General features: G+C 38.9%; 1 protein-coding gene across 2 annotated transcripts in view; it reads left to right on the plus strand.

Annotated features, from left to right (window-relative positions):
• Positions 1-1,691: 1,691 nt before the first annotated feature.
• Positions 1,692-26,621, plus strand: part of GNAI1 (G protein subunit alpha i1) — a 36,316-nt gene continuing 11,386 nt past the window's right edge. Inside the window, exons 1-5 of one of the 2 annotated variants that reach the window (XM_056340460.1) lie at positions 1,692-1,861; positions 1,966-2,168; positions 21,768-21,810; positions 21,892-22,033; positions 26,088-26,245. In XM_056340460.1, coding sequence (XP_056196435.1) covers positions 2,051-2,168; positions 21,768-21,810; positions 21,892-22,033; positions 26,088-26,245 — 461 coding nt within the window. In that variant the 5' untranslated portion in view covers positions 1,692-1,861; positions 1,966-2,050. The remainder of the gene's footprint in view (positions 1,862-1,965; positions 2,169-21,767; positions 21,811-21,891; positions 22,034-26,087; positions 26,246-26,621) is intronic. The other variant, XM_056340458.1, reaches the window with a different exon arrangement.

Below are 26,621 nucleotides of genomic sequence, written 5' to 3' on the forward strand. Positions count from 1 at the left end.
CCAAATAAAATGTCTTGGAGGTCTAATGAAGTCTTAAGAGTTAATGTTGTTTGAGGTTTCTTTAAGAAAGGATTTTATACCATGTTTTGCTAGGGTTCAGTGCATGCTTACCAACCAGAAAATGTTAAACTTATTTAAGTCACAGTTTAATTGAGCATTACTTACATCATTTTACTTCATTACTTATGGTTTATTCAGCATGAGCAAAGATTCCTGTAAAGAAAAATATCCAATAAAAGATGAATATTGAGTACACTTTTTCATCAAGATTAAGTATTACAGGAAAAAACTTTTAATTTTCCAAGTACAGTAATAGCTGAGTCTGACTTGAAGTCTTTGTACTCTAATGCTGAAACACCTCCTGTATGGTAAAATTCTGCTTTTTGTGCTCATTCTGAAGGCTGAAATTCCTGAGATCCTATAGAAACAAAAAATCCCAAGGACTCACTGGGGAAAATGAACTTTAATTTAACAGATTTGCCTCAGACTCTTGTGTCTTATGGTTCAACTGAAACTTTTTTCTGAGATTCAGCTTTATTTCAGGCGCAGGCTGCTTTACCTAAGAAATTCTGTGAAGCCTACTTTGCTTCAAACAGACTGTGCTCACAAGCTGGGGAATGGTGGTGGATACATCACCCAGAAGCTCAGCTGACCCTGCTTTGGGGCAGGAGGTTGGACTGGGTGATCTCCTGAGGACCTTTCCAACCCGATTTATTTCTGTGATCCTATTATAAGGTAATAGGATCTTTCTTTTGTAATCCAAACAGTTCAACACGTGCACGGCGGGGAAAGAATTGTAGCAATTGCATCTTAGCATGTTTTCTTAGGGGGTTTATGTTAAAGAACAGAACGAGCAAGCAACAAAATAACCCATCGGCAGATGGGATGTGGACATGCAGACAGCCCTACACTTGAGCTCTCAGAAAGCACGCAGGGCACGCGAAAACCGGCTGAGCGGTTTTGAGCCGTGGGGTGGGATCGTCTCACTCGGCTTTCTTTTAGCGAGGGAAAAAATGCTGCTGGCTGGTGAGTCCTCAGAGCAGAGAGCCCCGCTGCAGCCCCAGGCCACCCCCCGGCCACCCCCTCCTGAGGGGACAACCGCCCTGGAGCCCACCAGCACCCGGCGCCGTGGGGGCCGGACCCCGAGGCCCTCTGACGGATCTCGGCAGCGAAGCGGCGAGTAGCGAGCACAAGGCAGGCGCGGACACCGTTAGCAGACGGCGAGGCTGAGGAGAGCGCTCCCCTCCGCCGGCTCCCGCTCCCCGCCGCGCCGCAGGACACCTCAGCCTCCGGAACCGCCCCTGCGGGCGGTGGTACGGCCGCGCCCAGCGCTCCCCCGCCCCGCCGAGGGACGGAACCTCCCGCACGGAGCCGTTTAAATCCGAGCCCTCGGCGGCTGGCCCCGCCACAGGCAGGTGTGCAGCGATGGCACCTGCAGGTGACGGTGCCGCCCAGGCCCCCCGCGCGCGTTTCCAGCGCCACGCGCGTCCTGGTTGCCTTGCGCTTCCCCCCGCCCTCCGCAACGGCTCGCGGACGCCGTGCGCACGCGCGGCCGCCCCGCCCTTCCCGCCGAGCACGCGTTCGCCGCTCTCCTTCCCCCGCGCCCCCCACATCCGCGCCGCCGTGTGGGCGGCGCGCGCGACCGAGCGCCTGCGGGGGGCGGGGGCGGTGCCGCGGGAGCGCCAGGGCCGCGGCGGCGGGAGCAGCAGCCTCTCGGCCCGGCGGGCAGCGGGCCCTGCAGCGTGGCCTCCGCTAGCGGCTCTCCGCCCGCTCCCTCTCCGCGTTCCCCGGGGGACGGCTTCAGGCAAGCCTCCCCTCGCCCCCTCCCCGTTTTCTTCCTCTCCGGTTGCTTGCGTGTGAGGTAAACTCTGCGTGTGGTGCCTGCGCCGCCGTTGCGTTTCAGGTGAGGGAGGGGGGGGGAAGAGAAACAGAGCGGGAAGGCACTCACTCCCCCTCCCTCCTCAGCGCCTCTCCGGCGGCCCCGGGCGCCAAACCCCGCCGCTCCCTTGCTTCTCATCTCCCGGCGAAATAAAACACCCCCCTTCCCAAAATGGGCTGCACGCTGAGCGCCGAGGACAAGGCAGCGGTGGAGAGGAGCAAGATGATCGACAGGAACCTGCGGGAGGATGGCGAGAAGGCGGCCCGGGAGGTCAAGCTGCTCCTCTTGGGTAAGGGCTCCAGTGAGGCCAGGGTCCCCCTGAAGTAATCCCCCTTTCCCGCCGAAGCCCTGGGGTGAGGTGCCCCCTAGCCTCCCAGCCCGGAGGCGAGGGCCCTTGTGTGGGCGAGGGCGGGGCAGGTGCCCACCAGTTCCCGCTAATGTGAGGAGGGGGGGCCGCTCCTCCGGCTTGGAGGGTGGTTGGGCGGTGGGATGCGTTCCTGGGATAACGTGGCTGGAGGAAAGCCGCCCGGCCGTAGTGGGGGGTGTGCTCGTGGCCCCTCGTAAGTTCTGGGGCTGAGGGGAGGCACAGCAGCCCGTTAACGCAGGTGGGCGTCTCGGCTTCTTTCGGGGTTACAGGCAGGGCCGCTCTGGGGAAGCGGCACGGCGTAGTTTGTCCCGGGGCGCTTGTTCAGACCGGGCCCTAACTCCCACATGAAGGGGATAACATCTGAAACTTAAGACGTGGATTCTGTGTATCTCTGCTTAGACGAAGGAAATTGCTGGTTGGAGGATGTTTGCTGTTAGTTTCTTGTAGACCCGGACATATAAATTGTTGCTACAAGAATAAAGTGCAGAAAGCATCAAAGGAACAAAAGGCAAAGCACCATTTAACTTCTCACAGTTTCATTTTTGTGGAATTTTCTCGTGTTGCTGAAATCTTAACGGAAAGTACAACCTTGATGGGGATTCTAAACGTATAATGACTCACATAATATGTATCGTGTGTACTTGTGAGCACAACTCAGGAACTTGAAGCTAGCTTTTTTGTATATTTTGCGATATGTTTTTGTGTAAACATAAGTAAAATCAGACTATTTTAAAAATTACAAGAAAAAAGTGAAGGTTTTAATTAGTAATACCTTTGTGCAAGACTAAAATGACTGTACAGCTTGCAGACAGCTGAAGGCTAGAAGATTTGCATTGTATTAATATTGTAGGGAGTTCGGCAGTATATGCCGTATAACTAAATGAGACCGGATCCTTCTAATCCGGTTTTAGATAGCTGTTGAGTTGCAGCTTTCCCTGTTACTCCCTTCCCCTCCCAGACCTACAGTTTCAGGCAAACTTTTTAAACAATGCCCAGTTTCTCACTTTGCTCGACATCGATTATGCTAGATTCACTACAGACATTGTAGTAGACCTCTTCAGCAACAGAAAGAAGTTACTTTATTCTAAAATAGCTCCAGAAGGGTGCAGGAAACTGAAGCACTTCCATGTGTAGATGAAGAGATGAAACAAACCTAGTATGGGAAAAACAAACGTCCTAAAATGTGTTTGTAGACCTAAAATTTCACTTGGAAAAGAAGCAATTAAAGCTTTTATTTTTTGTTTTCCAGAAAGTGTTAGGCTTTGGGTTGGTACTGTTGCCTAGTCCTGTACACCTTTGGAATCCTTGGATTGTTGTATGGAAAGGTTATCCCGTTATGAGATCAGTAACACTTTCTGCAGTGCTGCTATTGTCTCTTTCAAAGATGACAAAGTAATGCTTTGTGGTTTCTGGCAACGCATTTAAAATTATTTTTTCAGTGCCTTGCTGTTCTGTATGGAACTTCTAGGACATGTAGTTTGGTGGTCGTCTTCATATCTTTCATCATACTCTCTGGGTATGGATGAAGTATAGAAGTATGCTTTAAACTTGAGAATGAGTTCTGTCACTGTTCTCAGGTTTTTTAATGCTCTTATGTGTAAAGTACTGTGCTATGAGTTTTGATTTTTAAATTTAACAAACTGTGTTTCTAATACTTTCCTCAAAAGCTTTTCTGTATGTTTTTTCTGCTGGAATCTCATGAAATCTTGGGATATGGAACTAATGCTCAAATACAAGTGTTTTCTCATAGTGTTCTGAGCAATAGCTCAGTTGGTTTAGTATTTCCCCCTCCCCTATTAAAAAGAGATAGGAAAACTGTCAGGCAAACTTTTACTACCAGTGTTTGAATCATTATTTAAACAAAAATTACATAATAATCTACTGAACTCACGCTGAGGTTTTGTATATATACCCTTGGATGTAATTCTGTATATCACATGTCTTGGAATTAAAGTTTTTCAGTTACTTTTCCTTGCAACTCTGTCAGATGTCTTAAATGTTATATGAATGCTTTATCTGATCGCGAAACTATTTATAAAGTTACTTCCACTAGAGTCACTTCCTTCTCACCACTCACTGTCCCAATTGCTTGTTTTGCCCATATGTCATAGTTTATAATCTGCTTGCTTGTACTACATCTATTTATGGGATTTTTCTGTTAAAAAGATACTGAAATAAAAGGAAAAGTACAAATTGTGGTCTGCTGCCAGGAAAATACAGTGTGTGTGAGGCATCTAAAGTACCTTGCTTATGTAGAAAAAGAGCATGTAGCTATATACCTACTGACCCTATAAGACAGATTTCTTACAGTGTCTATAAAATTCATATTTTTGTGTGGTGACTAAAGAGTTCTACTGAAGCTTCAGCTAGAATGCTCAGTTGAGGGGAGGTGTGTTTATAAAATTAGTCTGTATCTAGCCTTTAAATTTAATTTATTCCAGTATATGCTTTTTAAAGGTTTTTCTAAAACAGGAAATAACAGTGATTTAATTGAGATAGATGTGACACAGCTGTACCTAAACCATGACTTTGTAAACAATGTCACTGATCCATGTTATATTTTGTTGTCCTGTCTTTATGAGGAAGCAGACATACTTAAGCTGTGCAAAATACTCTTGGCCTGGATTATCTAGCTTCTTTCATCGTTATCTGTAAATTGGTACATCATTTTGTACAAATTTGATGGCAGGTCATTTGGAACAAAAATACTGGGTTTTGACCATTACCCATGTATAACTATTTTATCCTTGTAATTCTATGCACTCCAATGTGCTATCCCAACAGCAGGATAACCTTTCCTGAAAAATTTCTGAGCACTATCCTCATTATTAGTAGTAAGCTGAATTTGAGCATATAGTTTGTAATCCAAATGGAAGATGCTTGTTTATACATGGAATTAGGTTATTTTAATTAAAAAAAATCAATAAATAAGCAACTTTCTTTCATTTAAAATTATTTTCAATGTGTGACCTTCCCATAAAATTTAAGTGCAGTCTAGCATATTGTCCAACACTAAAATATAACATGCAAAAGTACTTTTCCTTAAGCACTTTAATATTTGTGTCAAGTTGACAGTTCCTAAACTTCTGTTTTCTAATTGTTTGAAGTAATTGTTTTGGGTGTGGGTTTTTTTTTAATTTTTCACATGCTTAAGTGTGAGTGAGATTTTTGAAAAGCAGTGTATATTTTGGCTAGCTTCCAAGCAGTGTAAGCAGTAGACCCATGTTGTTTTTCTCTTTCATGGTTCCTCATCTTAACTTTTAGTATTTATCAAATAAAAAATCCAGTGGTGCTTGCCAAATGAGTGTAATTCTAATCATGTTGGGAGATGGTGGTTCTTATGTACTGGGTTAATATACATGTGATCCAGATCAGGTGTGGATTTGCAAGTACATTTCTGTTGAATTAGCTAAAGCACATAAGACTGAATTTATGCCAACTGCAGGAGAACAGGCAGTTCCTCATTTAGTAGAAAGCCTTCTGGTATGAGGTTAACTCATCAGGTTTTATGAATATATTCAAACCGGCAGCATGAGTTTATAGGATTAGCACTTTGTCTTGTGGATTATCACATTCTTAACCTAATATAGCAAATTCAGTGAAAGGAGCAATAGATATGTCTTAAACGTCTTCAGGAGTGGATCCTGGGATCCAGGAGGTCACAGGCCATATATTTGACAACTTTAATTATCTGTCTATTTTCTGGATAATTGTTTGTAGATTTAACTTCAATGGATACCTTTATTATCATGACCAACAAAGCCGCTTTTCCATTCCTGAATAGATCCTTGTAATTTGTACTGGAACATTCTTAAAGATACCTGGTTTTTAATTTCAGACAGAGTACTGCTCTTAAACTTTTTCTTTCATTGCAGTTCTTCCTATTCCTTAGGGTAGCAACTAGAACAGTTCTATGAAGTTAACTCTTCTAAATCTTCACACTTCAAGCATCTTTTTCTCTACTGCTTTTCTTTTGTTATAGAGCTGCATCTTTCTGTCTGCTTAGTCAACAGACTCCCACTGCATGCGCATCTTTTCAGCAGCATGATCCTTGTAGTCCTTGGCAATACCTGCCTTCCTCCAGACCTGACTGCACATTGGACTAAAAAAAAAAATCTATGCTGTTTGTACTGTTACTTCTCTTGCCTTTCCTCCAGAGTATTCTCTTTCACCATGCTTGCAGACAAAAAAGGCTATAGAAGTCTGAACTTACGGGAGATCTCAAGAAAGCCTTATTCTCACAAACAAGCATTGCACACTTAAGAGATGTTGACCTCATCTTTGTTAAGTTATGCAAGCCTAGTCTAAAACGTATCTGACAAAGTATTTCCTGTCTCGCTTTCAGAGGCAATTATCTATAGATATTTACAAAGTTTACTTCCAATTTAAAAGCTGTTTTGTGATACCTAAAAGAAGTGTTTAATGTTAGGGGTTTTTTTTGCTTGTTTGATCTTGTCTGTCTGCCCTCTGACTTTCTGCCTGTCTGGTTAGATCTAGCAGGAGTTCTGAACTGGGAGCTTTTTTTTCTCTTGCATTTTAATATGGTACAGTTGGGCTCCAGCAATCAGGATGTTATTTATGAGGACTTTTATATCTGACTTGGTAGTTAAGTCAGTGAAATCCTCAAGCCTTTGTACTAAACACAACAATAATTTCAAAGAACAGTCAAAATTACTAGATTCCCATAGTGTAATAATCCCCCTTCCTTTTGTGAAAGGAGGCTCATGGATATACAGAAAACACAGCCATTCAGTTATGGTTGTGTTTGTGTAATTGCAGTTTGTGTTCTTTTATGCTTGTCTCTTTCTATTTGAATGTTGGTGTAATAATTTACAACATTGTAATATTGGTGTCTAATGTGTATATAGACTTCATCACCGCAATACAAATTGTCTTCAGTGATTTCAGGTCACCTGTTGCATTATTTTAAATCTTCATTTTGGAAGTTTCTTCATAAAATCAGCATTTATGATATCATGATTTTAATTTCCTAATGTTCTTAGGAAAAAATGTATTTCGGTATGTGTTTTAGAAGGGGCTGAAGACAAATGGTACATTTTGTGCCATGTTGTGATAACAGTAATCGCGACTTTGCTTTTTTGTCTGTTGATGAAAAAGTGTAGTTACGGATATATACAAATTACTGTAACTTCTCTTGCATTAGGCATTAAGGCTTTTTAATATTTTAAGAGTTAGAAAACACTTTACAATTTAAAAAATATTTTCCTTTAAGTTGTCATTTAAAATCAACGTAATGCTTCTTCCCACCCTCCCACCAAAACCAGAGACCAAAAAAGCTCTGGTTAATGTACCTTTTGGTCATCCATTCACTCCCAGCATCAGTGGTGGCTCAAGGCTACACTTAAGTTCTGTAATACGCTGACTTAATTTGTTTCTTCCTACATTTTCTGGCAGCACAGTTTATTGTATTGTTATTGTGCTGCTATGACAGTTTACTTCAGCCCTATGGATTATATTGCTGAAATGATTGTGTATTTAAACTAACTTCCTCTTGTGAAGTTATTTTTAACTCACTTCACAGTATAGCTCCTTGCATAGTTGTTGGCACAACTTGAGCTCAGGCTTTGTGCTGTGAAGATTTAGGCTGTGCTGATTTATATAATCATATGGCCAAAGTGGATTGTTCTTTTGCTGCCACATTTTACCCTTTAGTTGTTTTGGTCCTCTGAAAAGGAATAATTGAGTAGTCAGCATATCCTAAAGTCTGGCTAAATATTTTGAAACCAGGCCATGAGTCTGGCTTCAGAAGGCGTGAAATTCTGAAGTCAGCTTTTGCTGCTGAGCTTGATGGATGTCTGCTTTCCTGTAATATACTATCTGGCAAATTTCAAGGTAGAAGATGAAGTAGAAAAGAGGTATTTAAGATGTTCTATTAAGTGTGAAGTTTTTCTGCCATGGAACACTAAATATATATCTGAACTGACTTGATAATTATCTATTAATAAGGTCTTTTTCCAAACTGTGTACAGGAGAGCCTGTATTGATGAAAACTCGCTATTCTGAGGTGGAGTCTTAGTCACTGTCCGGCTTTACTGAGGTCAGCTGTTCTATTTATTGCCCTTGTTTGCTCAGTGTCCTGTTACCTCAGGCTTTGTGTAAATTACTGTTTTGTTATTCTGTAAATGGAACTAAGTTGGTTTCACCTGAGAGATTCTGTATCCAAAAAGTATTTAAGTTGGTAAGGTATAGAGAGACCAGTTAGAAAAATCAGAACTTCGAACTTTTGAAAGCAGTAGGTTTTAAGTGCAGTATTCAAAAAAGGCAAGAGTTTTTGAAGTGATAAACTTGGTGACATTTCTGAGCAGAAGGATAATTAAGATACTGAAATTTATTACACAATCACAATTAAACCAAAAACTTTGGTGAGAGACTTGTGTACTAGAACGTATGCTTTTGCAATAAAAGATTTGAACTCATCTCTTAATGCTAAACTTCATTCTCCTTGTCTATGAAGTAGGAGCAGACAAGACAAAATAAGATTTCTTAATGAGAATCAAGATGGGAAGAAGGAATGATATGATGTCATAGACTATCTTATGTTTGTGGCTGCTTATAACCCTTTCACAGTATAGCTGTAAGAAGTGTTAGGGTTGGGAATTTGGAAGATGTTTCCCATCATCATGGCTTTGCCCTTGGAATTTGCAAAGCTGTGGAGCCAGAGCCAGCTTCAAAATCTCTGGAATTATCTACAGCTTGAATATGTAACAGGAGGTAAAGTATCATGTATCTCGTCATGCTGTACCAAGCAAAATGGCCTAAAAATCACTTGGTGTCCCAGATACCTATATGTATTATTCCTTGAGCATGCTATCTGTTTAGTTCAATTTTTGTCTTCCCACATCATTTTTGTTTAATTAATGGCCAGCCCTTCCTTGAAAACTATACTTCTGTGTAATCTTTAAAATTTTCTCATGATAGTATTCTTTCAGGATCTCAGCTGATGGGGTAATTGATGTAGAGCATTTAACAACCAGTTCTTAAAGAGATTTGTTGTTAAGTATTACAGGCAAATAAATTGCTTTCCTTGCCTGGCTTTGGTAATTAAAAGGTCACTGAAGCTCTGAGTAAGAGAATTTCTTTTATGTTTAGGTAACAACATAAATCAGGTAGCAGTGTTGACATCTGTCTTTATGTTTATATGGGTGCTATGTATTTATGTTTAGGGATGCATGTAAATGCAATATTGAAATTAGAAAATACTTCCCTGAAGCTTATTTAAAGGAATCAACAGCATTCCAATATACAGTACTTCAATTAATGAAATAAACTGTACCTCATTACATTCTCATATATGCCTTTTAGAAATGTAGGATTGCATTTGAAGTGCGTAATATACTTAGTAAAGGTACCTGATTAAATCTTCAGTGAAATATAACAGTATCTAGGCAACCAGAATGGACAGGAAGTCTTTACAGAAGCAGATTGCTTCTAAAGAAACCAAATGTACTGTAATGAAAATCCCTGTGAATTTTCTGTGAAGCAGATTTATAATTCTTAGTATCTTCTACAACTTAATATGGTCTGCTTCTTTAAATGAAAATACTGTTGGAGTCAAATAGCTACCTGTATCCCATTTCCCCTTTGCAAAGTTGATAAAATAATTTCTTGCATATAAGTATATGTTGTTTTTTACATGGATAAAGCTGTTGTAGTCGTTTAGTTTGTGATATGAGTTGTTACCTATCACAATCATAAGGATGTTCTGTATCTGTTTTGTTTTTTTTAATAGTTTCACTAAAACTCAAGAGGTTCTTGCCAACTTTCTAAATCCATATTGGAATATGGGGAATTAACAGTGCATGTTGTCTAATAAGCAGTTGAGCCATTCCAGAAGCTTTGTGTTGGTTAAAAGGAGAGTGTTCTTGCAGCATCTGGCTGAATGGTTTTGCTCTGACTCTGGCCCTTTTAAATGCTTAATTCCGTTTTGAGCTTGTTTAATAGTAAAATTGGCTGTCCTGTTTAGACTTAATTTGTTTCTGGAGTGGTTAGTTTCACTGGTATTTCATAATCACAGAGTGGTTTGGGTTGGAAGGGACCTTAAGGATCATCTAGTTCCAACTCCCCTGCCATGGGCAGGGACACCTTCCACTAGACCAGGTTGCTCAGAGCTCCATCCAGCCTGGCCTGGTTGATGGCCAGGTAATGGTCTGGTGAGGACTTGAATAAAACCATTGATGAGGAGCAGAGATAAATGCCATATGCAAATGAGTACTGGAAATGCATAGTGCCGGGTGGAGGGGGAAATGGGTGCAGAATAGGATTCTTTCTGTTTCTGCATTTCTGTGCCACAGTTTACTGTAGAATTGGATTAGGGATAATGTGAAATTGTGTTCACTTTTGAGGTCCAGTTGGTAGACAGAATAAGTGGGTTTTGAATGGAGTTTAAAACCTCGTTGGTGGAATAGGAGATGATGCCATTCTTAAGCAGTGTGGTGATTAGGGCACTTGATTGGAAGATAGGGGTAGGAGTTTGTTTTTGTTCCAAGTCTAAGGAGTCTCACACCTGTGTTTCCTTATGCTATTTTAACTTACAGGTCATAGGCTTGAGCAGGAAGGATCTTTTTCTACCTAACACTTTGAGGAATGCAGGATGGTAGTGGACAAGAAGCATAACTGCCAGCTTGGTGTCCAAACAGTAGAGAGGAGAATGGAGATGCTGGTCTCCAGTTAAAACAGTAAAGTTGTACTAATATTATAAACAGAATACAGTATGAATGTAGTATTGGAATGCAATTTTAGAAGTTGCTATGACTGGAGATAAATGCCTTGCAGTAACAAAATTGGGACAAAATAAGACAATTGTTTTGAGTATTTATAGATTTTATTTAAGTTATTTTGCATACTTGTTGCTTTCAGAATCTGCCAGGGGTGTACTATACAAGGGTGAACTGAAGATAAGCTAAGTATCATTTAATTGTTGTCAGTATTCTTGATGCATTAAAAATTTCTTGAAGCATTTTGAAAATGCATTTCTCAGCTGTATGCAGTTCAGTTACTGATAGTTAATAAATCTGGTAAACTCTTAGCAATACCATTAAATGCATTCTAAAGCTCTTAGACATTGACAGGGATTCCTTTTAATATGCTTTAGTGCCTCAGTGTTTGCTAGCAAAGGCTGTCATTTAATTCCTGGATGAGAGACTACCTAAGTTGTTTTCTCTGTGCTGTTTTGGAACATAGGACCTTTTGGGGTTAGATTACATCAGACTTTGACAGTATACTAGTCTGAGGCCTAACAAACTACTATATGTGTAGGTATCTATCTTAACTCTTGCTTCTGGGCCTGTTGGGTGTGCAACTCCGTGTTTGAATAGGTTGATATTTTTGTATACTTCAAAGCTTTCTCAGCTTAATTTGAGACCAGTTAAATGCAAAGTCTAAGTAGCAACCAGAAAGAGCCATAATTTTGTTTTAGTGCTATTAACCACAAATAATATTCTACTTGTAGGTAGCTTTGCGTGGAAAATGCATGTAACAAAAGAATATGGTTGAGTGCACAACTGAATTTTCTTTCCTGGTTCACATACAAATAACAGTTCTGAAAATATTTGCTTTTGAAAAAGATGAGGCTGGATAGTTAGGTCTTTTTCATATAACATTTCAAATCTGTGTCACTAAGTACTGTTTTTTAGTAGAGGTGGAGACATTTTTGTAGTGAATTTAGGTCAACCGTCAATATGCTTATTCTCCTTATTTTTGTGGATTGTAGTTCTAGAGCTACAAGATGAAAAACACTGAAGTGAGGCGTGGATGAAGACTGGGAATGTATGTGAACTAAAGTTCATGTAAAACCACTACTTCTACAATAATGAGCGAACCTTTAGTGAAACTGCATTTGTCCTGGTATAAACTTTGAGAGTACCCATTTATCTCATTTGCAAATAATGTCTTGGTGTTGCATGACAAGTAGGGCTTTGAATAAAATCAGTTGAGATTTTTGTCGTATTGTGATAGGAATGCCCACACTTGGCTTTCTAATTTTCCCAACTCTTTGTATAGTTACATAGGGACAGTCGGCTCTGTCACAATTGTAGATAATAAAACAGTAGTGTTGTTCTGAATTGCAAGTGGAGTGTGATGAAAATATGCAATGAATTCCATTCCAATTTAATTTTGTTTTATCTCTCCACCAGAATAATCCGCATAAAGTATGCCTCTGTTGCAGTGTGGGTTTTTTAATAAAGTATTTTTGATTTTTATTAACGATAGTCTACTTACTAGTAGAAGTTCTCTGATATCTCAGTCACTGAACCTACCGTTTTTGCACACCGTATTTATAGCTCAGTGAATAGTAAAAGGCCACGAAGGCCAATCACGCTGTCGAGAAAAATGTCAGGGCACTCTGGATTTCTAGAGGTTTATTAGATAGATATTTGGAGTCTGGATGAGACATGCTGTACTGTGGCAGAAATTAACAGTAACTGTCTTGGTAAACCTTGTAAGACCAAAGGAGGTGCTTCTTTCTGTTGGAGCACTCAGCATTTATCTCATGTAGTGTGGTCATACACAACATCCACTCAAACTCATGTTCTAGAAGGTCTTTAATCATGTTCTTTTATACTATGGTTTCAAACTATGTAGTGATTGTTTCTGAGCATACTACAAGAAGATAAATCAATCAAGCAGCTCAGTTATTTGCTATTAGTGAAGTTCTATTAGAAACACAAACAAGTTTCTGGACTTCAAATTTTGAGGCGATTCCCAAATCTCTTAAAGGTAGTGTAGAGGCTGGCCTTTGATACCTTTATCAGCTGACTGCTTAAATGTATCAGCGCTGACATGTTAGATAACCTGGAGCCACAAGCATTTTAGCCACTGGTGGTATGGCGTATAGTTGTGAGGCAGCAAGCATGATTACTATCTCTAAATGTGCATCCATTCCCTCATTTGATTTCTGGCATAAGAGGTTTTATTTCCAAACCTTTGAATCTCAGCTTATGGTCCTGCTGTGTTTGGCACCTCACACAAAGGAAGCTATGCCTATATCTTAGTTGAAGAAAATGCCTCAGATTTTAAAGTAAAATGGCGCTGTCCCTCTATAAGGCAGTGATACCGTTTTAAGACACCGTGTACATTCTCAGAAGATTAGTCTTTTTAAAGTAGATTCAATTCTAAGGTACTGTATTTCCTTTTGAATGTTTCACAGAGTTTCTGAAGTATGACACTTGGGATTGTACTGGTGCACTGCTTGATAGTGAGACAAAGAGTCTGCAACTTGGTTATAGTGTAAGTGATGCACATAATGATAGAAGGGTTCCTCCTATATAGCAGTAGCTGTACAGCCAATAGCTTGAAACATTTGAGGAGTATTAATATAAGAATAGTCTTGAAGAGCTAGGTAGAATTTATATTCAAAAGCTGTGTACATTCAAGTGGGTTGTACATAAAATTTCTGCTATGGTGTCAGTTTATGATGTGCATCAAATTCTAAGCAAAAAGACAATTTCATAAAACCATTGTCATAAAAAGATATTAAGCACTAATAGAAAATTTGAAATAGCTCTAAACTCAATTTATACTTCAAAAGATAAAGATGTGAATAAAAGTTACCAAAAGGTTTGCAAAATGGAGTGTGTGCTCTGGTTGTTTCACCGTAAGCTTTGTTTTTTAGAATTCAGTAAGTTCCAGAGGTTATACAGAATATAAACTGATACTTTTTAATTGTTGTTTCCATATTAAACTAATATAGTCTTATCACTTAGGTGTTTATTATAGTAATGGCCTAGGTATCTAAGAAGCTCTAAGCAGTTTATTAGAGGTCTAGACCTGAATAAACAAGCTGACATGAGTTAATAGGCAATTGCTTCTTGAGGCAACATTTTATATAAACTTTTTAAAATTATTTTATGTGTGATGACTAGTTTGGGTACTACTGATTTTGAACATCTACTAAGAGCAATACTGAAGACTTAGGAAAGAAAGGATTAGTTGTAATTCTTGATTTCTTAAGAAATTTACAAAACTGAAGGGTGGCTTATAGGTTTAAATGGTGCTGCTTCTGTGGTATTAAGCTGGCATGCAGCTACTGAAGCATTGAGAATTATCTCAGATCTTTTTTCTGAGTCAGTGTCATTTCAGAATCTGTCACTCTTGTGGTTTCAACCAGTGATGTAATCTGGGATTCACACTCTATTACTACATGGCTAACTTACTGAAATATTTTGTTCCAGATATTATTCACACAGCTTCTTTCTTAACTAATTCAAAGTTTCCTGGCACATTCAAATTCCAGTAGCTGTGGAAATTCCAAGACTAGTGCCACTTTATAAATAATGAGTACTATCAACCTTTGGTTGTCTATATGAAAACAGTTGAGAAGGGGAAAAGGAACATAAACTGTGTCAGTGGCAGCAGCCACCCCAGAATTAGGAGAATACAAGATGGTGGTAGAAAAGAAGCATAACTGCTGGGTGGCTTCAAAAAGGGTGAGTGGGAACATGAGACAAAAAAAAAAATAAATTTTGCAGGGAAGTAGTGGTGTAGGTGCTGCTGTCAGAATGTTTCATTTAGTGGTCAGCCTGTTTAGAAGTGTAGCAACAAGTGTCCACTGTGCGTTTCTTGTACTAGCATTGATGTATTTTGAATACGGTAACAGTGTTTAGCAGCCTGAATTCATACTTAAGTCTATGTCTGGTAATGTCATGAGGTGATATTTAAGAGATTATACTTCCAAGCTATCTGCTTGCCATGTGCTTTTGTAAGAGATTACTGGCCCTGTAGCAGATACAGTAGAAATCACTGGGCATTTAGCTTGTGCTGTGACCAGTGGCAGCTGAGGAGCCGGTACCATTAATCTCGAGCATTCTCCTGTGAAATGCTAACATCTGACAAGACTGGATAGGAGAGCTGTGGGGACTTCACAGTAGGTGAATCCAACAGTTTAAGAAGTAGTGTTTTATTTTGAACTTCACATGTGTCTCTAACCTGGTACAAGTCTCCTGTTGTACAGTCTGGAAAACTGACAAGCATCCACTGAAATTTGTTCTATTTATTTAATCCATTAAATGGTATTAATTATTCTTGTCTGTACTTTAAGTCTCTTCTGGCAACATAAGACTATTGTACTTGTTTATGGGTTCTGTTCCTTTGTCCGATTTAGTTGGTGGTTCAAATCTGGCTCCATTCTACTCTTCAGTTTTTATCCAACTCTTAATCTAGGTTGGGGGGTTCCCCCCAAAAAATTTAGGCTACATTTTTTTTTGTTAGAGTTGTGAGGAATATATTTGTGCTATTAGGAGTTGTACTTGACAGTTGGTTTCCCCCAAAGAGGGGTACTGTGAACTTGAAGTGTGCATTGTTTTTTATTTTGGTATTGCGTTAGCTTCTTCAGTAAGCAGTTAGTAAATGCTTCACTTAGAAATGTTACTGTTAAAATCTCAGCACTTCCAAGCACTGAAACTGCTGTTTGTGTGCATAAAACATTTGTTCCAGAAATGTGTAGTTCTGGAATGCTTGCTATGTAGGCAGTGTGTGGGATAATAAATCATGAGACACCATGAGTAGTTTAACATTTTTGCTGACCTGTTACTTTGAATCAAATTATAAAATACTTAGTTCTTTTTAAACACAGACCTGCTCCATTTGGAAAGTAAAAGAATATTCATAGTAGTGAGTCATAGGGTCATAGAATTATGTAGGTAGGAAAAGACTGAAGATCATAAAGTCTAACAGTCTGTCTTTTTAATATTTTTTAGTAAGTTCTTGTGTAACTGGCCAGATATAAGCTTGGAAAATCAAATATTGCTTTAGCTGTTTAAGTTTATTTGAACTTTGCTAGCCATACTCTGTTCCTTCAGACTAGTGTGAGGTTGCTCTATTAAATATTTTTTTGTTGTTTTTTGGAACATGAAGGTGCTTTGATTTTTCTCACCATTTCCAAAGTTGAAAGTTAAGAAGAAACCACAACACTTTGAAAGAAAAATTGTAGTACAAATTTAGTCCCTTTTATTTAGCTGAGCTTCAGATTAACTGTGCCATGGATGGTGCAGTAGGATTAGTCATAGGCCTGGGTTTATATGCTCCGTATGAATTTACTGAGTGCTCTCATAACTCATGCTGGATCCAGGTAAACAGCTGCATTGGAGAGCACCAAGACTAGCTGTGGAAGCATTGACATGTGACAGTAGAGCCTGATTACTAAACTTTGAGGCAGAAGATCCTTCAGATTATAGTAGAATCTGTGTGTGTGTGTAAACAATGGTTCTGCTGTTTCCTGTATTAAATTGTGCTGATAAAGTTGGACATATTTTGCTTCCACACATTGTCAGTTTGCATAATGAAACATAAGGATCTACTTACTTTCTGGCAAGCAGGTGTAGTAAGTGTACTAGACTTAGCTGAAGTTATATTTCTACTGAACTATGTGAATAGAAGTTTTAAAACTGCTTTACATTGGATTTTTGTAAGATGTTACCCTTTTTTTTGGGGGGGGATGCATGAAGGACACAAAGCAAACAAGAGATGAAAACACTCATCAGTTTTTCAAACTCTTTTGTCAAAGTGATGACCCAAAAGTTAGCTCAGACTTTCATTTAAAACTAAGCAAACAAAAAATGCCCACCATTCTGGTAAATTTGGAACTGATGCACTGCTGTTTTTCTAGTCTGAGCAGAACTGTCATGTCTTTATTTATGTATAACATAAAAAATATTAATAGTAACTAAGCCAATGAGACTTTTTGGCAGTAGTGAAGCTGAAATCAAGTATCACACTTCAGTAGGCAATAAATAAAATCCTTTACAAGATGATTGAGGAATATACAATCAAGTCTGTCTAAATTTGGGTAGGGTTTGGATGTGACAGTACAGCTAGCCCTGACGTTTTATATGCAGCTGTCCCATGAAATATTTAATACTGCTTGCTCCTGTCTGAAACTTCCTAAAACAGAGTTCTCATTTTGCTGTATGGAGAACTTATTCACACTGAGATAAGGAGGAAATTTTACAAATGCATCCTTTAGAAAACCTGGCTGAGCTCTGCATTCAGGAGTACAAAATTAATCAATCTCCTTTCAGTATTGGACAGTAAGTAAGGTGTAGCTTTCTTGCATACTTTGCAAAGATTATTAGGCAAGCTGCAGGATGCATTTTAGCATGCAGTTACAGAAAAAAACCAAAACCAAACACAACTGTTTCTATTTTCTGTTAAATAAAATTGGGGAGTTTCATCTTCCAGGAATTCATTGTTGATATTTTAAGTACTCTGCAATACATAACTTTTTTGTGATATGTATTATGAGTGTTTGTGGTTATGTTACTAAGAGTGCTTTTATGGCAGTTCTAGGTGTTCAGTACACATGAATTCTAACACCATAGAGAAACATTCATACCTGACTGGGGGGGGGGAAGAGTAGAAAGTGTATTACAAAATTACATTTTGATACTGTGACTAGCCCTGACATTCATCTGCTACGTTAGTCAAGTGTGGGGAATTTTTAACAGAAAGAGCACTTAACAATGTTACGTAAATTAAATGTCGTAGTAATATTTCTTAGTATCTCCAAAATTGCTGTTGAATGCAGGGGCATGTACTTCAAATTGTGTGCATAAAAATATTAACCCAAAACAAATTGTAGTAATTTCATAAATAAGTGACAAATTTTAAAAATTAGCTTTATTAGTACTTAACACTTAATCTGTAAATATCTAATTATGCACTTAAGTTTATAAATGCTTCAGGTGTCACAATAACAAATTACTTGTACTGGTGTCTCTGTTTTCTGTTCCTATTAACATACTGATACTGAACTTCCATGGCAGCTCAGAGTCTGAAAACTATTGCTACTCTATATAAAGAAACTTAGAGTTTATTAAAAAAAGGTATTTTACTTGGACACGAGCTAAAGATGGCACTAAGCAATCTCAGATTGATGTTCACAGGCCTACTGTATTCCTCAGCTACTTAATTCTGCAGCACCCTAGGTACTGTTGGTGCTAGCACTTGTTCTGTATGTTGAAGGAAGTGAAGTCTAGCCACAGCAGCAGCAGTGCTGGAGGAGGAAGTGGGGCAACTTTTGGCAGCCAGTTTTAAATTGGCCTTCAGCCTGTCGTGAAGCTACATATTTGGCTTAATTGAAGGAATGGCTCAAAGACATCACTATACAGTAGTGAAGATATAGAAGTATTATGTTAAACTGGCATAAAATAATATTTTAAGTTGGAAGAAACCTCTAGAGCTCACCTGGCTCAACCCTTGGCTCAAAGCGAGGCTAGCATAAAAAGTGGATAAGGTTGCTCAGAACCTTGTCCAGTTGAACCCTGAAGATCTCGCAAGGCAGAGTTTCTACTTTCTCTATGTGCAATTGATTCCAGTGCTTAACCTCTTCCAAGGAGATGGGTTCCTTGCCCCCGCCCCTTAATATCGCTTCACAGCTTCTTAAATGCTTCACATCTTTTTGTTGCATACCACGGAGAAGTTTGCTTCTGTCTTCAGCTGTCTTGAGTGGGTTTTATGGAGAGGACAGCAATTAGACACACACACAGCCTCCCCTCTCCTCTTTCCCCCATCTTTGTAGCTTTTCCAGGATTAAAAAGCCCAGTTCTGTGTAGCCTTTTCTTTTATGCCATGTGTGCCAGCCCCCTAATCAACCAATTGACCTCCTAGTGGTTTTGTCTAGTTTTATCACTTTCTCATTTACTGGGCACTGAGGGGGGGAAACAGTATGTAGTGCTCGGATACAGCATCAGAAATGCTGACTGCTGGGAGTAACAGCTTCTTTTGACTTGACTGCAGTTTTACTAGTGCCGCAGTGGTAGCTGTTGGCCAGGGTCAACCCAAACACCCACAACTGCTTGAATATTCTCTTCCTTAGGATAAGGAGAAACTAAAAGGAATGCAAGAAGGTGTGTCGATCCAGATAATGCCATTTTAATAGGGAAAACAAAAGCTTGCACACAAAAGCAAAGCAGAAATAAGAACTAATTCCCTCTTTTGTATTGGGAGGCAAATGTTTGTCCACCTTCTGGACAGTGGGGCCTCAGCGTGCATAATTTTTGTATGGGAAGAATCATGGAATCATTTCGGTTGGAAAAGACCTTTAAGATCATAAAGTCCAACCTTTAACCTCATACTACCAAGTCCACCACTAAACCGTGTCCCTAAGTGTCACATGTACATGTCTTTTAAATATTCCAGGGATGGTGACTCAACCACTTGTCTGGGCAGCCTGTTCCAGTGCTCAACCACCCTTTATGTGAAGAATTTTTTCCTAATCCAATCTGAACTCCCCTGGTGCCATTTGAGGCTGTTTCCTCTTGTCCTATTGCTTCCTACTTGGGAGAAGATACCAGCCCCCACCTGGCTATAACCTCCTTTCACATAGCTGTTGAAAGTGATAAGATCCCTCCTGAATCTCCTTTTCTCTAGACCAAGTACCCCAAGTTCCCTCAGCTGTTCCTCATAATGCTTGTTTTCTAGACCCTTAACCTTTGGAAGGGTGGTTATGGTAATGACAAACAAAGGTTAAGACAAACTTCATAACCACAGATGTCCTACCTTCTTCCTCCTTTCCCTGAGCTTTTACTGCTGAGCATGGCATCGTATGGTATGGAATATCCCTTTGGTCTGCTTGGGTCAGTAGTCCTATGTCCCTTCTCAGTCTCTTTGTCCATCCTCAGCCTCCTTGCTAAGGTTGAGGACAGGGTAGAAAAGAGAAAAAGCTTTGATGCTGTGCATGCGCTTTTTGGTAATAGCAAAAACACTGGTGTTACCAACGCTGGTTTAGCCACAAATCGAAAGTGGCACCACTTGGGGTGCTGTGAAGAAAGTTAACTCCATCCCAGCCAAACCCAGTGCAGCAGCTGGATATGTAGTTGACCTTTACTGCCACAAGGGACCATTACTGACTCTTCAGGTTGCTGATACCCACGTTTTTTTCCCACAAGGCTGTTCCCTAAATCGTTAGTTCCAAGACTGCATTTGTCTCCGTTCACTGTCATGAGATTCTTGTCAGCTCAGTCCTCTAGCTTGTTGAGGATCTTCTGAATAGCACCTCTTTCTCTAACGCTGTGATTGCTTCTTGGCCTCCCAGGCTGATGTCACCTGCAGGCTTGATGTAGGTACATTCCGTCCTGGCTTTCAGGTCATTGATGAAGGTGTTAAACTCTATTAGCCCAGTATCGTCTGAAACTTGCCTCTTTTAACTGGCTTCCGGTTAGATATTAAAACAGTGACCACAAGCCTTTTAAATCTGTCTGTCTAGGCAGAATTTCAAACACCCTGAAGTTGATACTTGCCCAGTTTGGTACAAGGATGCTATGGGTAGTGGCATCAGAAGCATTATCAGAGTCAATGACATCCATTGTTGGTTTTTTGTCCCCAAACCCAACTGTTTCTTTCTGAAAAGCTATCAAGTTAGGCATAGTGTGCACTTTGTAAATCTATGCTGACAATTCCCAGTCACCTTCTTTTTGTTCATGTGCTTGGAAGTGACTTTCAGGAATATTTGCTGTATGGTTAGTCTGAGGATCAAGTTGAAGCTTACAATGCCTCAGATAGCTCTTCTTGCCCTTTTTTGAAGATGAAAAAAATACAGCCTTTATCAGTGGTCACAGTGACCTCTAAAGAATAGAGTTTTCTTTGGCTGTATTGGAATTTGACAACTGGTGATCCGTTTGCATTAGAAACACCTGCAGACTCTGTGAAGATTATACTTGCTTCTGCAAAACAATATTGAGAAAGAGTAAATACAAGAGGGAGAATTCTAAACAAGGCACAGACAAACTGTGGGAGCATGCTGTCTAAAGGGATTAGTTCACAGCTCTAAGTTCCATAATTTCTTCAGAGAGGGGCAGAGACTAAAGGCAGTGGAGATAAACGAAGGTGGTTGAAACAGCAAAAACTGCATTGTATTTTTCCTTGTCTGCTGACAGGCATACTAATTGGTTTTGTAAGCTTTGTGTTTTAACATAGTATGCTTGTTTGGTTTTTTTTTAATTTATTAAGCATTAATCATCATTGATATCAGCATGTCTGGCAAACCTCATGCAATCTGTTCCAACAAAAAGTAGTCTGACCACGTTGGTTAATTCTTGCAAGGGTGAAAGGGTGGTTACAAGGACTAGAACCCTGAAGACTTTGAAGGTGTTCATTTGCAACACTGAAGACCATTAATACAGTGAGAAGAACTTATAAAGGAGGTTTTTGGTTAGGTGTTGATTAAAAAGGCGGTTGGAGGAATTGCGCTTCAGACCCCTTTGAAGTTGGAAAATGGATCACCTGTTTGTGTTAGAAACACCAGCAGACTGTGTGAAGATTAGGCTTCCTCCTATAAAAAGAAAACCAAAGAATCTGCTAGAGTTGAAGGATTTGTTCTTAAAATGTCTTTATTTTGAAACTTTTAGCTTGAGACACGTTTTGATATTAAAAATTAATTTGTAACAAATGTATTTTTAACTATTGAAGGTTTTTAAATTGGTTAGGTATTTTAACTGTAGAAACTAAATGTATTTTAAAAGATTAGTGAAAGTTGTTCTAATGAATTCTCACACATTTATTTTTCAGGAGCTGGTGAATCGGGGAAAAGCACAATTGTCAAACAAATGAAGTAAGTATGGTGAAATATTAGGATTGAGAAATATTTTTTTAAAAATTGCGTAGAAAATTTATTTTTTTTATCCTTCCATAGGATTATCCATGAAGCTGGTTATTCGGAGGAAGAATGTAAACAGTACAAAGCTGTTGTCTACAGTAACACCATTCAGTCCATTATTGCTATCATTAGAGCAATGGGGAGGTTGAAGATAGACTTTGGTGATCCAACTAGAGCTGTGAGTATTGAAGTACACACACAGCTATACAGCTGAAATATCTATTAATTTTCAAATGTTGTCTGTTACTATTTCCTGACATTGTCTTTGGAGAATACAAAGTTTGACTGAAAACTAAATGCCATTGGTCTTTATGTAGCAAGGTGACCTGCAGAGCAATCAGCACTGGGTTGATTTGCAACTATTTGGTGTAGATACAGCTCTCCAAATTCTATCTGGATTTGGAGAACTGAACATCTGAGTCTTGGGGAGTTTTTGAAGAACTTTAAGCTATGCAGTTATGTGTGCTTTTATTTTCTTTCCATAAAAACCAATGTCAGAATGTGGAACACTCACCAGTACAGTTTTTGAAGCAGGAACTAGCCACGTTATGACTGTCTTTCAGGAAGATAGAGGAAGGTTTTTTTGCTATTCATGTATTGAAATAAGTATGTAAGGTAGTCAGAGGGTTATTTTGTCGTAATTAAGTTCTTTCTGTCATGTTAAAGTTGAGTTACAGTTTGGGAGGAGAAGAGAGTCTTGAGAAATAAATGGTTTGTAAATTCTTAATTCATGACAATGTCTCATGCTTAAAAAGCAATTTATACGTATTAGAGAGCATACTCACAGCAACCTTGTGAAATGCGTTATGTATGGTTGTTATAAGGAAGGCAAATGTTCATAAGATTATGTAAAGTGAGCCATAAAGCTGTATCTGAAGTCTAAATGTGAATGACAGTTATGAAGTATTAGATACTTTTCTTTTTGCTCTTTGATAGTAGTTATTTTATGTACATATGTTAAATCTACCTGAAACCTCTTCAGTTGTAAACATAACTAGTAAAAGCTTTGTTTTCATTGGTTATTCCTCTCTACATTTGTTCTCATGTGTTCTGTTGTCCTCTCTTAAGACCAAAGTTTTCCAGGGCAGCAACAGTATCTTACTGCATGTTAGTTCAATGTCTGTGCAATGGAGTCCTCTCTGGAGTCTGGCAGTTAATGCTGGAAAGAGGCAGATGGTAGACTCATGTTACTGAATACTTAGAGAAAACAGAGGAGTAAATTTAGGTGTTAGCAGATAAAATGACTAACGAGAAGATTTTAAGGGCTGTTTTATATGATACAAATTTGAAGTCGTCTGGGTTTCTCTGCTTCAGAGAGCTATATAAATGATGAGGCAAACTTTTGTCATGGGTAATCTTAAAATAGTGGCCCATACCTATGCACTTAGGCAGGTCTTGGTGGTCCAAGTCCTTTTTTCAGAGCAACACTGCTATGGAATGTCAGCACTAGATTTTTATGAATTGTGAAGTCAGAAATGGAAAAGGAATTCAGAGGCTGTGTTACACGTCAATCTTAAAATAACAACAAAACCCCCCAAACCCCAAAAAGTATGGTTACTCCTCGAGTTTTATAGTATAGTCTTTTTAATTTTATTCTAATTCATTTATTTCATTGTAAATTTGTTACTTGTTGGCCAAAAAAAAAAGCACTCAAAGTTGTAACTCCTAATAAAAATGGTTACGTTCAGACTGTTTTTCTTTAAATTTCAGAGGGGAATTTATGAGGGTTTTACTCTAAATGGCATAAGTTTGTTTGGAAAATCGTATACCTTCATTTCTGTCATAAGACTAATGGTAAAGCAGCAAGTTGGACATTTTCAGTTATTCAATGAAGGGAGCACAGATCACTCCAGCAGCTTCAGTGGTGGTCAGTCTCAAGACCAGTGTATCTTCCTGTGTCCTGCAGGTTGTTTCAGTACTGAAGTAGAAACTGTCTTGAGAGACATTTAGTGAACATACTTTAAAAGACTATGGACCACTTTCTGAATGTGAGATTTACTGTAACTACCTAGAGAGATGGTTAAATTTGTTTCTTTACATTATCTCATTTATGAAATCTGGTATAAAAGTAGTAACACCTAGAGAGGAAGCTGCCTCATTCCAGTGTAATTAAAGGAAAGCATCTAGCATTGGTTAATTATTAAAATAGGACTTGATCATTACATACTACCTCATTTGTGTATTTAGTACTCGCCATGCTTCGAAAAGCAAGTATGGGAGTAACAGAGACCCTTTTTTCTTTTAGTGTTTGGCTTTTAAAAAGCAGAAATAGATTCTCTTGTTCCATGTCCACTTTCCCCTCCTGCCTGTTCTAGAGCATGTAGAGATTAGACTTGTTTGGAACAGAGTAAATTTTGTATGTTTGAGAGTCAGACCATGTTAGGTATTAATGGCATAATCATTCATGAAAAAATTGACTGTTGGTTTCTAAGCTGCTTCCATCGTGTGTCTTAACATATTTGGTCTTCAAAATCTGCTGCTTCTCTGAGTTGCACATCCTTGGCATTTGCATCCACAAACAATATTCAAGACCAGAATTGATATTCAGGTTGCTTTTATGCAGGCAAATTGCTCAAAATAGAGTCTATGAGATGTGACTATCCAACCTTTTGATCTTTACTGCTCTGTTTTTTATGTAATTATTGGTGCAATACACTGACTTTTTATTTGTTTTCCACAATTTGTTCTGTGTATGTGAAGTAATTGGTATGCTGTTGATTGGTTTGACAGGTGTTCATTTTTAGATGGTGTAACTACTCTAGCTTTCAAAAGACTTTTTGAACTACATATCTGATATCCTTGTTTATATGTATATATACATATCTATCTATCTGTCTATCTATCTATCTGCAAGTTTGCCTTGAATTGAGTGAACTGCAAGCTTTTTGTTTTCAAGCTGTGAATATCAGCCCATCTGTATGGGCTCCATCCATCTGTAAACAATTTCCATGTTAGCTGTCATAATCTTTGATTATTTAAGCCTACAGTGGACAATATCTTTGGAACAATCACTACTTTCTGTGCTTATCCTGACCATATTTTTTTTTTCAGACCTTATTGTTTGAACAGCAAAGATGAAGAACCAGACTTTTCTATAGATTTGCATCTGTACCGTCACTTACTGTTTTTTAAGAATAACCTTATGTTGCTTTTTTTAATCCTCTTCTTCCTTGAAATACTTTCAGTTCCCAGCTGATGTGCTAAAGTCTCTCTTTTCTCCTTCCTCCTTTCCAGTATCACCTGTTCTCTTTCTTTTAATTATTGGACAAACAGTACATGCTGGGGTAGTAGTTACAAGCCACAAGTGTGCTGATTTGTCTGACTGACATATCTTGGCATTAGGTCACATACAGCTAATACCCAAGATCAGGCAGCTACCCACAGGAGAGTACTAATACAGATCTGTTTCTTCTACCCAGCTGCTATCTTCTTTTTCCAGTGCCTTACAGGTCTAATATTTTGAAGTTTCTTTCCTCAATCAAAATTGGATGAAGGTAGCCAACTAGTCAAATTCTGTTAAAGGAGACTGGTGGATTGACATCCTGTACTCCTTGAGCCCCACTCTCAAAGGCAGTCTTTATATATAGTCTTAAAATCCAGCATTTTCTCTCTTAAAAATCTTGATGTTTGCTTGATATCACATTACCAAGAAAACTTGGTCTCCATATAATCATGACTTGTAACTGGATATTTGTAACGGGTTTGTCTGGAAAGGTTTTAAGAAGCATTTTTCTATATCCTGATGCACATTTTGGGAAGAAATTATGATTTGTCACTTCCAAAGTTTCTTGAAGCTTAAGTCATTAATGTATTTTCTTCAGTCAATCAATGTACATCTGCATTTCTGAAGGTTCTAGTCTGTGTTGTAACCATTCTGTTCAGTTTGTAGTCTTTGATAAGCAATTAAGGTCAGCTTTACACTTGAGCACAAAATATGTTACTACTTCTGTTTATAGAAGCTTAATTCAAGTTATAAACGGATCATACATAAAAAGCCGTATCAGCAAATGACAAATTTGGTTTGCTAGACTCTGGTGTTGAAAAATGTGGGAATTAATATTCTATGCAGAACATTAAAACCAGCTGCTTTCCTTCACATTTTTTTTGTCTGGTTACATTCATGTTTATCAGGTTAAGAAAGTAACTAACTTGCTGAATATGGTTCTTGGATGATAATACTTCTGTTGTATGTCTTAGTGTTTATGTCTCCACTTTCTGTTTACATCCTAAAGGATGATGCTCGTCAACTCTTTGTGTTAGCTGGAGCAGCAGAAGAAGGATTTATGACTGCAGAGCTTGCTGGAGTTATCAAGAGACTGTGGAAGGACAGTGGAGTTCAAGCTTGTTTCAACAGATCTAGAGAATACCAGCTTAATGACTCTGCTGCCTAGTAAGTACTATTGTGACAAACAAGATTCTCTTTGTCTTGTAAGCAGTAGCTAAAAGAATGTAAGGGAAGTCTTACCTTTTGAGGAGTTTGCTCACATGCAGATGGAAAATTTAGAATTATCTGGACAAAGATACTGTCTACGTGGGTCAAAAATGCTCTAGCTAGGCTTTAAGGTTGAAAGAGAAGAGTGTGGTCTAATTGAGAATTTGAGTCATGTTCTGAACAATTGTGGGTTGATCCTGGCTGGATGCCAGGTGCCCACCAAGCTGCTCTGTCACTCACTTCAGCAGAATGGGGCAGGGAGAAAATAAGATGGAAAAAAACCTTATGGGTTAAGATAAAAGTAGTTTAATGAAGCAATAGCAAAGGCCATGCA

The sequence above is a fragment of the Falco biarmicus genome, chromosome 5 (genome assembly GCF_023638135.1).
Source record: "Falco biarmicus isolate bFalBia1 chromosome 5, bFalBia1.pri, whole genome shotgun sequence".
Lineage (NCBI taxonomy): Eukaryota > Metazoa > Chordata > Aves > Falconiformes > Falconidae > Falco > Falco biarmicus.